Here is a 14,761-nt window from a genome sequence, read left to right as displayed (position 1 = left end):
TGATGTTCATACAGCTATTACACTTGAGGTAGAAATTAGGATTGAGGATGAAGGAACTGAAGGTGAAACTGATTGTGATCATATTGTGAGTGAGGAAGAACTACTTGTTGTAAGTGTTCATTATGAGGACAATTTGAGCAAAAGTAATGGGGAAAAAGAGGTTGAGGACGAAGGGTTGGAATTTGATGACAGTGTCCATGTAGATATGCATGATAGGGGTTTATCTGATGATGAGTGGGAATCAGATAAGATGGATAGTGATGATTCAAACAGTGATCAATCATTGGGTAGTGGCAACAAATGTAAGGCAAACTTTGGGACTTTTAAAATGCCCAAAAGCATGGCCCAATACGGATGGGAAGTTGGAAGATATTTTCAAGATAAAGAGACATTTGTAGAAGCAATAAGGACATATGGAGTGCAATCTGGAAGAAGCCTAAAATTTCAAAAAAATGATAAATACAAATGTAGAGTCATTTGTTTGGGTGTGAAAGGAAAATGTACTTGGTTTGCCTATTGTGCTTATGTGGCTGCAACAAACATATGACAGTTGAGGAGAATTAATGACAAACACAAGTGTATCAGAGAATTCAATGTAAAAATGTTGAATGCTAAGTGGTTAAGCAATAGGTTGGAAAACACATTGAGAGATAATCCAAGATTGCGGGCAATTGATATTCGCAATCAAGTAACTAGGAAGTGGAATATTGCTGTCACAAAGTCCATGGCTCATAGAGCAAAAATATTGGTTTTTGAGCAAGTGGATGGGTCCTTTGTACACCAATTTAAACGAATATATGACTACACATATGAGATTCTTCGATCAAATATGGGTTCTACAGCGAAGGTGAAGGTCGAAGGAAATGAAGGGGAAAGATATTTCACCAAGTTCTATATGTGTCTCAAAGCATGCAAAGATGGTATGATTTCATGCTGCCCTTTTATTGGTTTGGATGGCCGCACTTAAATAGGTATTGGTCAAAATACGGGTTCATCTCCAAACCTTTGTGTGACACAATCATCAATAACATGAATGAGGCATTCAATAATGTAATTGCAGAAGCAAGGAGTAAACCCATAGTGTCCATGATGGAGGAAATACGTCTTTATATGATGCAAAGATGGGCTAAAAATAGATCAAAGGCTAAATCATTCAAAAACTCAATTTACCCAAGAATTAAGACCAGATTGAAAAATGAGACAGCCAATTCCATAAACTGGATTCCCAAGTACTTCAACAATATTGCCAACTAATTTTGATTTACAATATTATATGGGTTGTCATTTATACTTGTATTAAATTATCATTTAATGTTATAGCTGGTCAGCAAATCAAATATTTAAGGTTAGGCACAAATCATTTACTGAGGAGAAATTTGTGTTGAACATAGACAACAAACATTGCACCTGCATGAAGTGGAGTATCATAGAGATACCTTGTTGTCATGTGGTGGCTGCAATAAAGTTTCTGAACTTGAGTGAAGAAGATTTTATCCCTCATTGGTTTAGAATCTCAACCTACAAAAAGATCTATAATTCCATCATATACCCTTGCAATGGTCAGCATTTGTGGATAGAAACAAAATTTCCAAATGTACTACCCCTTCCTAAACGAATTCTACCAAGAAGACCCAAAAAGAAAAGAAGTCTTGAAGCTTGGGATAAGAACAAGAATGTGAAGCAAATTACAAAACATAGCTTAGCTAAAAAATGTGGCATATGTAAAGAAATAGGCCAAATCGAAAAAGTTGTACCACCAACATAAACAACTCAACCAACTAATCTGAGATCAGACTAGCCACCACTACAAACAAGCCAAGGACCAGAATCATCACAACAGCCACCACCAACACAAACTCAGCCACCTGAACCATCACAACAGCAACCACCAACACAAACTCAGGCACCTTACCCATCACAATAGCCACATGAATCATCACAGCCACCACCACGACAAACTCAGGTAGCTCACACATCACAACATCCAACACTAGCATAATCAAATCAACCACCTACACAACAAATATCACACCAGGCAGCAACACTAACAATTGAAGGAAGTCAACCATTCAACCCTCCAATTCCTCGTCCAACCACTATTATACCCAATAGAAGGCAAAAACTCTAGCATAGGAGAAGATGTGTGTGGAAGCCATGAAGCTTATTTGTGTTTTTTTTTATGTTGCACCTTAGAATATTGGGGCTATGATGTATTTTGCAGCTTTTATATTTCTAATTTCATATTACTTTGTCTAATTTTATATTTCAACTATTACATTTTAAGTTAAAACATCTAGAACAATATTTTATGCAATTGGATGTATTTTGTGATGTAAACATCAAGTATAATGGTTTGATTATATAATATTGTGTTATGACTATCAAAATTTTTGTTTATGAATGTTTGTAATGGATGTATTGGACAACACACAAAGATTTCTATAGTGCCAACTTTTCATTAATTTACAAATGTTAAAGGATAACCTTGCAATTACATATTTCAAGTCACAAAAAATACAACATTCATATATCGTGTATCTATTACGTATCGTATCTTATTATTTTCAAAATAAACATATCGGCGTATTGGATACGTATCGTATCTAATACACGTATCGTATCTGTGCATCATAGCCCGTGAGTATCAACTATCCACAACGGATTTTATCGTGAATACTTGCAGGCATTGGCATTGATATTTTTGTCATCCCTATTGCACACGCTATACAATAATTACTATTTGTTTATTTTCTTTTAGCTTGTTTATTTTTACTCCTTGCACATGTATGTTTCACCGTCTGCACTAAGGGTGGCAAAACGGGTCAGCCTGACCTATTTTGGCCCGGACTGTTGATGAATGCGTATTTTTGCCCTCATTTAATGTTTAATTATGGATATTTAATTGAATTTGTGTACTTAAAGATTGATTTAATTGGGATTTCCTATAATTGGGTTTATTGAGCATGAGATATAAAAACATGTTAAAAATAGCTTTTTAGTTGCATAAATATTCTTTGGATATTTTGAAGTGTGTTAGTGCAGTTGCAGCTAAGTTGAGCTCATGGAGGTGTGGAAATAAATTGCTTAAAGCTTCATGACACCTTAAAGATAAATCCAAGAATAATAAATTACAAAAATCACAAAAATTCAAGCCAAGCATTGCATAAAGATGACAAGAAAGGCTTGAAAAAATGAAGTTTGGCTAAGCCAAGAAGAGAGTAATAAAAAATTGGACCTTGCGGTTTTCTTTATCTTTATGATAGAAGATAATTTGGGAAAAATATATCTTTAGATATTTTATTTGATATTTTTAAATAATTATCTTATTTAATTATATCATAAAATATTAAAAGATATTAACTACCAAATCTTTTTAAATATGACAAGATCTTCTTGAATCTTTTTAGATCCACAACAAACAAATATATCTTGAAGATATTGGATTATTTAGAAGATAATTTGAGAAGATTGCAAAGGGTTGATTTGGAAAATTAATACAAATATTAATTGGTGATAATTTATCATATATCTTTAAGTAATTAATTAATTTAATTATATTAGATATTGATATTATCAACCAACTGTATTTGTCAAATAGTCTATATCTCTCGAAATATTTTTAAATATTTATCTTTATCTTTATTTTAAAATATATTTGAGAGATTTTAGCAACAAAAAATCCTAGTCCAAGTCCTATATAAAGAGACAAGGGGGAAGTAGAGAAAAGATAAGCTCGACACTTTGGAATTTAGGAACCCTTAGGGGGGGCCTAATTTCTTTCTCTCTTCTTTCTTCTTCTATCTTTATTTTATTTTGTGTTTCATGGAGTGTTAAACTTCTTGGATTGATTTCATTGTAATTTCATTATGGATTCTGAGGTTAGAATGAAATAATTTCTTTATTCTTTTTATTATTGTTGAGGTTTTTATTCATCTATGTCTTTTATCTTTGAATCACATAAAAAGTAATGATTTTAAATCTATATGCATGTTGATTATATGAGTCAAGGGTTTTTAAATTTAATTGAGACTTTACTCTGATTTTATTTAGAAACTTTCATGTGATTGAATGAGTTTTTACCAATAATTGAGACTTTACTTTGATTAAAGGTATTTACTCTAACCAAATTTAATTGAGACTTTACTTTGATTAATTAAGCTTTTTATTTGGTGAGGAGATAAAAGAATAGACATGATTAGGCATAGTAAAATTTGATTGAGACTGTACTTTGGTTGAATTTACTATGGATAATCTAAAAGTTCTCACTTTTAATTGAGATTGTACTTTTGTTAAAAGTGAGAATGCCAATAAATTAATTGAGACTTTACATTGATTAATTTGTAAATCTACAACAATAATTAATTGAGCAATAATCTTTAGATAACCAATGATGAATCTATTTTGAAAAAGCAATGGAATCAATCTATTTTCTTAACTATTGTTTTTATCTCTTTTTATCTTTTCTATTTCTTTCTTGTTTATCTTAATCCTCCTATATTTATATTATCTTTTGTATAGATTTTATAAGAACTAATTTGTTAAAACTCAATTCTGTGTTCGTTGGGAGACGACTTAGGGTTAACTTAACCCATACTAATTTTTTTGGCTACTTTCTTAACAATATTGAAGTTGTTATAGATAAGTAGTATTAATTTGATCGCGTCAACGACAGCGTTATCAACCGCCCGTGACTCGCCATTAGCAAACAAGTTGGATATTGCAACTCGTCTCGCCTCAAGGCGAGCTGGCCCGCCACTTTTTTTTTAATTTTTTTTAACTTTTAATTTTTTTTTAATTTTGTTTTAACTTTTTTAAAAATTTTCTTTATATTTTAAATTTATTTATATAATATTAAAAAAATTATTTATTTTTAATTTTAAAGATAAAAAAAATGGGTTGGTGGGCTAGGCGAGCCGGGGTACAACTGGTTGGTGGGTTAGAAACTCCAACTTGGCCCGCCCTTTTCTTGGCAGGCTAGCAGGCCTAACCCGCTTTGACATCCTTAGTCCACACTTGTTAATTTTGATTTTACCATTCTTTAATTTATCTTCATCAAATCTTTCATAAATATCATTATTTCTTAAAAATAAAAATAAAATATATGAAACATTTAGAATTTTAAAAAATGAAAATAACTTTAAAAGTAGAAAATATAAGAAAATTAAAATTAAAAACAAAATATTCTTCTAAAAAATAAGAAAAAGTATAAAAATGAAAAATAGTTTTCTTTTTTACTCTTTTGGTGATTGTTTGGTGGTTTGCATCTTGTGACATTTATCTCCAACTAATTTAAAAAAAAATTAATACCAAAAGTAGTCTCACTAGTGCAGTAAGGTCACATGCTTCGATTTTTTGATAATCGAGAGATATAAGGCGAGTTAAAAAAATAATCTGCACTAGTGTCTCTCTTCCACTTTTTGGTGTGTGTTGGTCACATGAGTCATTTGACATATATCTTCAAATAATTAAAAAAAAATATAAAATGTAATTTTTTTCTTTCATTTTTTGGTATTTGTCCTATCGTTCAAGTTGTGTTACACCCATTTTCAAATAATTCTAAAAAAATTTAAAAATATAAAAAAAAATAAAAAATTAAAGAAAAAAGAGTAAATTCATAATTTCAAATAGTATTTCCGAAGAACTGCCTAATCCTATTTTTTCATTTTGAATGAGAATATGTAGGAACAAATTCAATCTTTGTGGAGCCTAAAAAAAATAAAAACAAAATAAAAATTTGTTTCTTTTGAATAGTCAATTTTCTTAAAATCTTTGGAAAAATAAACATTTTAGAAAACTACATCAATTTTGCACATTTGATTCAAGATCTTGTCTTTAGTCAAACATTGTACGGTGCTAACACTATCCCTTAGTATAACCGATTCTTGGACTCAAAATTCAAATTTCGTGGACCTTGTAGTTTTTTCACAATAAACTATTATGATTACTCCAAACTTTGTTTTCAAATTGTATTTCTTTTTGTTTGTCGTCCTGTCGTGATTTCGGTTATGATACCAATTTGTGACCTGTGACCTGGTTGGCTTGCCACCTAGTGGGCAAACCATCATTGGCTCCTCAAATGAAGATCGGTTGTCATCAAGGAGCTCGACCCTAGAGGTCACGAAGGGTCTTGTTTTACGAGTTAACCTCCTCTTCAATGACGTGAAAACATTGGTTGGCGTAGTGGTACTTTCACTGCTCTGCCCATCAATCTGCACAGAGGCGGGTTGTTCCAGAGTTGTTGTTGGGAGTGGAGTTTCAGTGACTGTCAGGTTAGTAGGAGGCGTGTAGGATGTTACCTTTAAACCCCACACTAGCAACTCCTCGCTTCTTCAGGATTCACCTTGATAGTGATAATAGCACAGTAGTCCTCAAATGTGAGATGGATATGATGACTCCTTCTTCAATGTTTTCTAGCTTATCAAAACATTTTAGGAAGTATCCACTTCCACTATGACGTAACAATATCGTGAGTACGATAGGTTTTAAGTGTGTCAAAGGTCATAAACAAATCAATGTAACTTTTGCTGTACACTCGCTTTTTGCCATAAAAAATTAACTTTTTATGTCGTGTTAAAATCGGTTAAGCAAACTTTGATAGCTTCACAATTTGGACAATATCGATATTTAGAAGCTAATTTTATTTTTCTTGTCGATTGCACATGTTCAAGAAACTTTGCTCATGGACACTACCACATTAGTGTACTCCAACGTCTCCAACTCAATGAGACTGGCAACTTTCTTTGCATATCTTGTGAAGAATTCATCCATGGTATCTTCCCCAAACTCAACGGACAAAAGAGGATCAAAAACAGCTCTAATGGACTTGGCTACGAACTCTCCTTTCATTTTGCTATCAAGTATAGAATCATCGACATCCTCGTGAAGATTTGCATCCCAACCTATGTTGAAAGTCCTCAATGTTTGAATGGCAAAAGATCCTTCTTCTTCAATCACTTGTCTAACTTCTTCGGCAGTGGCACCATATATAGGTAGATCAAAGAAGTCTAATTTTTTCTCTTCAACCAGACCCTATAAATCACAAAGAATAAATAAAACAACCTTATTTTCTTATTGCTGGTCTCTAGAGTCTTTCAAATTTCTGGCTTTAGCAAGCACAAAATATACACCACAAGGGTCACCCAATGCAAAACAACATGTGAAATAAATGATAAAACAATAAAATACGACCTTTCTAAAAGAAAACATATAAATTGTTATAAAACTTGGTGTAAATTCTGGTTTTAAATCATAGTTCAAACTGAACACATGTGCTTTTCGTTTTGGAATTCTAATGTGCGATGTGAAATCAAAAGGAAAATAATTTAAAGCGAAGTTAGTGGTTGTGATATTTCTTGGCTTGGAAATGTTTGACACGTACACAAAAATACAACTGCTTTTTGGCCAAATATCTATCAGACCTCATCTCTTACCTCTTGAACCATGTCATTGAGTACCATTCCAATTACCTCTACAGGATTACCAATTTTATGAGTTTCATCTCTACCAATTAATGTAAGTAACATAACACCATCTGATTTTAACTCCACTGAACGTGATTTTAGAAAAAGTTTGAAATTCTTTTCAAATTGGTTGAAGTATGCTTCACGGATAGAAGGAGAGCTTGTATTTGTTATATAAACATTTCCCTTGTTGAGTGGTTCGTCTATGTTGGTCGAGCTTTTTGGTGCCTGCATGATACCATGTCAAGGTTGAACAAAAATAATTTAACTTTCGTAAAGCTACAGTCAATTTAGCATTTTTTGGGTACGTGTAAAGTAAAAATCTGAATGAAAGATACTACATCGCAATGATACAAAATTAGGTTGGGTACAATTGACCTGAGATAGCCAGTGGAGACTGTAGGAGGAATGAAAGAAATGGATGTAATCATCAGGAAAAAGCCTTCCATAGAAGTCTCCAGGTGTTGCATGAATAAAACATCGTCCATGGTTGTCGTTTTTTTCTTCATGTATTCTTTGGAAGAAGTCAGGGATCAACTTGAAGATGGTGTTGAAATCATTTCCAAATAAATCATTCATGTAAATTTGAAATACACGTGGCTTACGATGGTTTATGCTCATGCTAACATTATCCATTATGCTTAACATGTTTGACACAAAAAAGAGTGAATTTGGCCCCGAAGAGCATCCCAAATCTGCTACTTTCCAACACCTTTCTGAACTAAAGTTTGACATCAACCGTTTTACAGTATCTTCAAGTATAGGTTTCACCATGCTTGCCACTTTTCTCTGCAACAAATTTAACTTGGGTTACCTTCCTATAATATTGAATATGACTTATAGGAAATTTGCAAAACAAAAAAGAAGACCATCTTTCTATTTTATTATGATGTATAGGTTGTACAGATGATACTCTTTTTTTCTGTTTCTGAAGCAGAAAACAGATAATACCTGAAGTAAGGAGTTTTTGGTATAGCTGGTTTCTCCATCTCCACCCTTCATATGAAGCACTCTCTCGGTTGCCATTATGTAATGCATGGACTCTCAACAATACAAAAGTGACCAAGAATTATGTTAGGCTTTGAAAAGTTTCAACATTTATACAGGAAAGAGTATTATTTTGACACTCAACAATAATACAAAAGTCATCAAGAATTATCTTATGCTATGAAAAGTTTCAACATAATATTTATATAGAGAAGGGTATTTTATTTTGACACTCAACAATACAATACAAAAGTCACCAAGAATTATCTTAGCTATGAAAAGTTTTAACATTTATACATAGAACGGTACTATTGTTTTGAGACAACAACACAAAAGTCACCAAGAATTATGTTAGGTTATGAAAAGTTTCAAAACGTAATATTATTTTGACACCCAGTAAATTTTTACACACACTTTATATCTACTATATTATCCTTCGATACCAAAATACAACTAAAAGTAAATTGTCAAGTGTGCATTTAATAAAAAAAAAATCTTATACATAGGTCCGTTAGGATGATCCGTTTGTTAGGATGAGTATGAGTCATTTTATTTCTTTGAAGATGAAATTCAAAATATGCCTTGTAAATTCAAAAATCATTTTTTGACAAAGATTTTGATTGACAAAATTACTAAATAGAATAATTTTTTTATGAAAATTAAAAAAATAAAACAATAAAATTTTAGGATATTTTTTACCAAAAATTATTGTTTGACAAAGTTTATCAAATCAAACTTTGTTAAACTATCATTTTTCTTTAAAATTTATAAAAGGGAAACAAGCAACAAATTCATAGAAATACTTGATCAAGACTCGTGCTAAGAAACAAAAGTGGTCCGTAGAAAGGAGAAAGCCTAGCACGTTTCTTTTTTATTCAATAATGAAAGATATTTTTTTATTTTCATACAACAACCTACGTTTATCTTTTATTCAATAATGGAGGATATTTTTTATTTTCATAACCTTAAAGTTGGGAGACTTAATTACACTTTTTCTATAAGCAATGAAAATATTATGATATAAAAAAATACAATATATAATATTAGCATGTCATACTTAAAATAAATATAAAAGTAATTACAATAATTCAAATTTAAATTTAGGAAGATATTAATATATCAGAAATATTTTTATAAAACAGTTGAGAAACAATATTTATCGCGTGCATAAAATGTCTGTATGCCTCGAGATACACATTAATTATACATGCATCACTCATGGGATTAAAGTAATATATATATATATATATATATATATATATATATATATATATATATATATATATATATATATATATATATATATATATATATAAAAGTACAATAATCGAAAGAAATGAAAATTAATTGATAATTGTGTGTAAAGCTGGAAATGATTTAAATAAGGATTAAATGTTTTTGTCCTGAAATATTTTTAAGAACTTTGTTTTGCCTTTAAAATAAAATATATATACTTGTCTTTAAACTAAATAGTTGGAATGAAAATAGGTAAACTTAATTATGTTTTTATCGTTTGAAATTCAATCAAATTTGTTTTTGTCAATATAATATAATGAAAAAAATATAATCATTTTATTCTCAAACTTCAAAATATATTTCTAGCGTTGAGATGGACCAAAATATATTTTTTTGTCAGGTTTATAAGGAGGGGGTTTCACTGGGGAGACAACACCAATGGGACCTGAGCCTAACCACATAAGATACTGACACCACTCTCAACCAAAAACCTTAAGGCTTTGGGTTGAGAGTGGTGTCAGTATCTTATGTGGTTAGGCTCAGGTCTCATTGGTGTTGTTCTCCCCAGTGAAACCCCCTCTGTAAAACCTGACAAGTGGTATTAGAGTCGATGGTTGAAACCGGCTCAGACGAGTGCAATATGGTCCTTGTATCGAAAGTCTTCCTGACAAGGGTTTCAGGTAAGCGTGTCCCGTTAAGAAGAACGGAGGTACAGAAAAGGAGTACTCGTGGTTGGGGATGCTTCCGCTGGAGGGGGAGTGTACCAATATGGTTGAAGGGACTCACCCTTGAAGGGGAGATTGTTAGGAATCCAAGTGTGAGTCTAAGTCCCACATTGACCAGAATTGAGAAAGTAGAGCACCATATAAGGATCAAGGCCCATAAACCCATTGCCTTAAGGTTTTGGGTTGAGAGTGGTGTTAGTATCTTATGTGGTTAGGCTCAGGTCTCATTGGTGTTATTCTCCCCAGTGAAACCCCCTCTGTAAAACCTGAAATTTTTGATATCCAATCTATATTGTTTTCAGTCCATTTAAATGGATTTATCACAAATGCAAATCCATATTCATCAGTGCATAATTTTTTTTGTCAGTTAAAAAAGTTTTTCCATACCAATTTTAGAACCGATATAGAAACACGGGTATAGAAAGTTAAAACTTTCTATACTAATTTCAGAATCAATATAAATAGTGAACTTTTATACCAGATCTAAAATCAGGAATAAAAAATCTACTTGGAAAGAAAAATTCTATATAAAAAGTCACTTTTTATACTAGTAAAGGTGCAATATGTACAAAACGTGCCATTTTTTATACTTTTTAAAGCCATAACCAATTTAAAAATTGAAATTTTATACCAGTTATGGCCACAATATAAAAAAGTGATTTTTTTAATAGAAGTTTTGTTTGTGCTCCTTACCACATACAAAAGTACATATAATATCCAACACAGCCACATAAGCCACAAAAGAGATATTTTCATTCAAAGTTGTAATAACATAATATAATCTAATATTTACATGAAATAAAATCCTAACCTAATATTTGCATGAAAGCTCATAAAATACCTAACATCACCTTTTATAAACACTCAAAAGAAACGAAGCCCAATGCTCATGAAACTTCGTTTAAGACTTCTTTCTCCATTGGAGACGCGTCACAAAAAATATACACTGAATAATTTGAGCCAACAATCTTTTAGTGATAAATACTTAAGATGTGAGTTAAAAATTGTACATCTTACCAGATTCCATCAGTCAACAATGTTTGCAGACATGATTCTATGCATGTTGCTCATCACATAATATCCATACTCATAGCTCTCTGGTTAATACAAGCACTACAAGTTAAATTCATAGAATATCATAAACTTGATAATTGTATTTCAATAGTCTGAAGATTAACTACTTAGAGTTGGCGCAATGAACTACAACTTTTTCTAGAAGCGATCTGTACTCCCTACAACATCGAATAAGCATCAACCACTCTGTAAATTATATAACACAACAAATAAATTAATAAAAGAGTTACACATGTATTGTACTTTTAATTGCCAAAGTGTTATGTTTCTTGTGTAATGAACACAAGAGAATCACAAGAGACTGTCACTAGTGCATATTTGACATTTTATTTCGCCTTATAGGCCTCGATTGCAGCTGAACTGAAGCCTATAAGGAGGCAGTGGCATTTTTGCAATTTCGTCAGGCTTTTGGCCTCGGGTCTTTAAGGACCGAGGCAATAAAGGGGGTTTTAGGCCTCGGTTACAAATTAACCGAAGCATATAAGGCAGCCTAGTTTTCAAATTTTCAAAAATGCCACCAGCATCAGGCTTTTGGCCTCGGTTCTTTAAGGACCGAGGCAGTAAAGAGGGCTTTTGGCCTCGTTATTAATTGAACCGAGGCCATAAAGTCTGTTAAAATTCCCAATTCAAGAATCCTAACTACTATTCATGGTCTCCCCAACTCTCTTCTCTCTGCGCGAATTTCTCCGCTCTACCACCACCACCACACTCCGCCTCTGTTGCCGACCAACATCCGCCGTCAATAGTTGTGTGTCGTTACCTCCGTCGCACTATCCAGGTTCACCGATTGCAAATCACCTCCCGCTGCGGGTCAGTTCAAAAACTCTGCGCGAACTTCGCTGCCACCACCACCACACTCCGCCTCTATCGCCGACTAGCATCCGTCATCAATCGTCGCGCGTCATCAATTAAATCTTTGTCCCTCGCTCCCGGTGAGTTCGAAAAATTAGTTTCCCTACGCATTTTGTTTTTTTTTTTTGCCATTTTGGTTCGTTTATGTTGCTTTGATTTTTCTTTCTATTATGAATTGTAATAGTTTGAGTTTTGTGGTTTCATTTTTCATGATTAGGTACTCTTGCATTGTAGATTTTTGAATTCTCAATTGTGCATCTTCTTTGAATTTATTTTCTTCTCAGACATCATTGGCAATTACTTGTGGTTTTCCTAAGGGAGAACCTTGCTGTGTGGTTTTGCTCTTTGCACCGCCTTCCCCCCAACCATCTTAGACAAGTGATAGATTGGTAAGAAACCTCAATCTCAATCTTATGAATATGACATGTTATATAAAAGTATCCTAACTTATTCCTTTTATCATAGTTCAATTATTGGACATAACATGTTGTTAGAGAGATCAACGACTAAGGCAAAATGTCTTGCATGGTGCTCCCTCCAGGTTTGATATTTCTATCCATATATTTATAATTGTTTGATTTGATTTTCTACCTTAATTAATTTTAATCTTTTTGATGTAATGTAGTGTAATAGACAAACCGGTTCATATGAGTGCGGTTACTATATAATGCAATGGATGACAACCATTGTGCATGCTCGTATTACAACTAATTGCGAAACGGTAATATATATTTGAATTAAAACAATTACTTTGTAATATACTAAAGTTTGGTATACTAAAGTTGTTTTTCTATATACTAACTTAAGTTAATGTTAATGTCTTATTTTGCAGATATTCAAGCGTCTTGTGCCAATTTCCACGAAGTCCATAAACTTTGGTAGGATAGCATGTGCAAAGTTCATAATTCAAATGTACAATAGTATTGATTATGACATATGTATTTGGATTGTGAATATTCCAACTATCTTTTAAATGTTTTTGGATTGTGGATGTTTGAGAAAATATTCTGTTTTGGTTTGTGCTATTCTGTGAAAAATAAGCAGGTTTAAATGTGGGAATCATAATAAAATAGAAAATTTATTTAAAAAAAAAATAGTAGAATAGGCCTCGACTCTTACCAAAATCGAGGCCAAAAGTGGGTATATGACCTCGGTTCATACCATAACCAAGGCCAAAGGTCCTGCGAAATTTTTCATTTAAAAAAAATATTGAACACCTATGGCTTTGGTTCTCCCAAACCCAAGGCAGAAAACAGACTCTATGGCCTCGGGTGATAATCGAGGCCAAAAGGGGGTGCTTTTTGGCCTCGCCCCAATATGCCTCGGATCTAAAACCGAGGCAGAATCACGAAAGTAACCGGGGCCAAAAGCCCTCACTGCACTGGTGTGTTGAGGAAGAATTACTAGCAACTACTAGTACCCTTGTATATTCAAACAAATATTAAATACAATTAAGTTTTACATAAATATAATTTAATTTATAAAAGACATACTTATTGTTTCAAATAAGGTGCTAAATACACTTATGCACCTCTTAACCTTTATTCTTGATGCCTTTAATGGCAATAAGGTCAATCAATTCATATATATATATATATATATATATATATATATATATATATATATATATATATATATATATATATATATATGTGTGTGTGTGTGTGTGTGTGTGTGTATTCTTCCTCTTAGTGCATCTACAATGTAAAGACTTTAAACATTGAAATTAAATGATATTAAAATAACATATTGAATATATTCAAACTTGAAAAGTAATAAAAGTTTACTTACAACAACAAAAGTTTTAATACTAATGCACATAACATACTAGAGAGAACTTCAAAAACATCCTTTTGACATATAAAAAAAGGAGGCTAGAAGTCCTATTTGTGACTTCGACAAACATTTCTAACTGTATAGCTTATAAGGAGATCGTCATTGCAATTGCACAAAGTTTCCAGAATTGTCAGTTGTGATGATTGTGGTGACGATTCATTCACATCTTCCCCCCCCCCCTTCTACACCAACATGTTATACATATTTAAATAATTAAATAACATTAGTCTACACCAATAAAAAAGGAAAATGCATAATAAAAACAACTAAGGACAATTAATTGGCCAAAGGATAAAATATCCAAGGGCCTACCCCATTATCTCAACCTTTTAAGTGGGAACAAGAACTCGAGTAATAGCATCTTGAACGTCTACAACCACCACCCTCATCATATCAACTTTAATGGTTTCATGGTGTATCGTTGACTCTAATGTATACATTTTACCTAAGGTAACCAACAATATTTGTAAAATAAGTCAAACAATATAATTCACTAAACAAGTACGTACCAAACTATCATGTGAGTCACTAACTTATTAGGCCCACACTGATTTAATTAAGAAAAATAAAAAGAAGGTATTTTTTATGGGC

The 14,761-nt window shown here is 32.3% G+C and overlaps 1 protein-coding gene across 1 annotated transcript; it reads right to left on the bottom strand.

The window, feature by feature from the left end:
* Positions 1 to 5,824: 5,824 nt before the first annotated feature.
* Positions 5,825 to 8,594, bottom strand: LOC114166646 (7-methylxanthosine synthase 1-like). The gene is made up of 4 exons (XM_028051402.1): positions 8,412 to 8,594; positions 7,839 to 8,249; positions 7,431 to 7,688; positions 5,825 to 7,029 (listed from the first exon to the last, which is right to left on the bottom strand). Exons 1-4 carry the CDS (start codon positions 8,496 to 8,498, stop codon positions 6,664 to 6,666), a joined length of 1,122 nt encoding a protein of 373 aa, XP_027907203.1. The 5' UTR covers positions 8,499 to 8,594; the 3' UTR covers positions 5,825 to 6,663.
* Between the last annotated feature and the right edge of the window lie 6,167 nt (positions 8,595 to 14,761).

Source organism: Vigna unguiculata, chromosome 10 (assembly GCF_004118075.2).
Source record: "Vigna unguiculata cultivar IT97K-499-35 chromosome 10, ASM411807v1, whole genome shotgun sequence".
NCBI classification, from domain to species: Eukaryota; Viridiplantae; Streptophyta; class Magnoliopsida; order Fabales; family Fabaceae; genus Vigna; species Vigna unguiculata.
The sequence above is the reverse complement of the archived record's forward strand: the minus strand, read 5'-3'. Positions and strand labels throughout refer to the sequence as shown.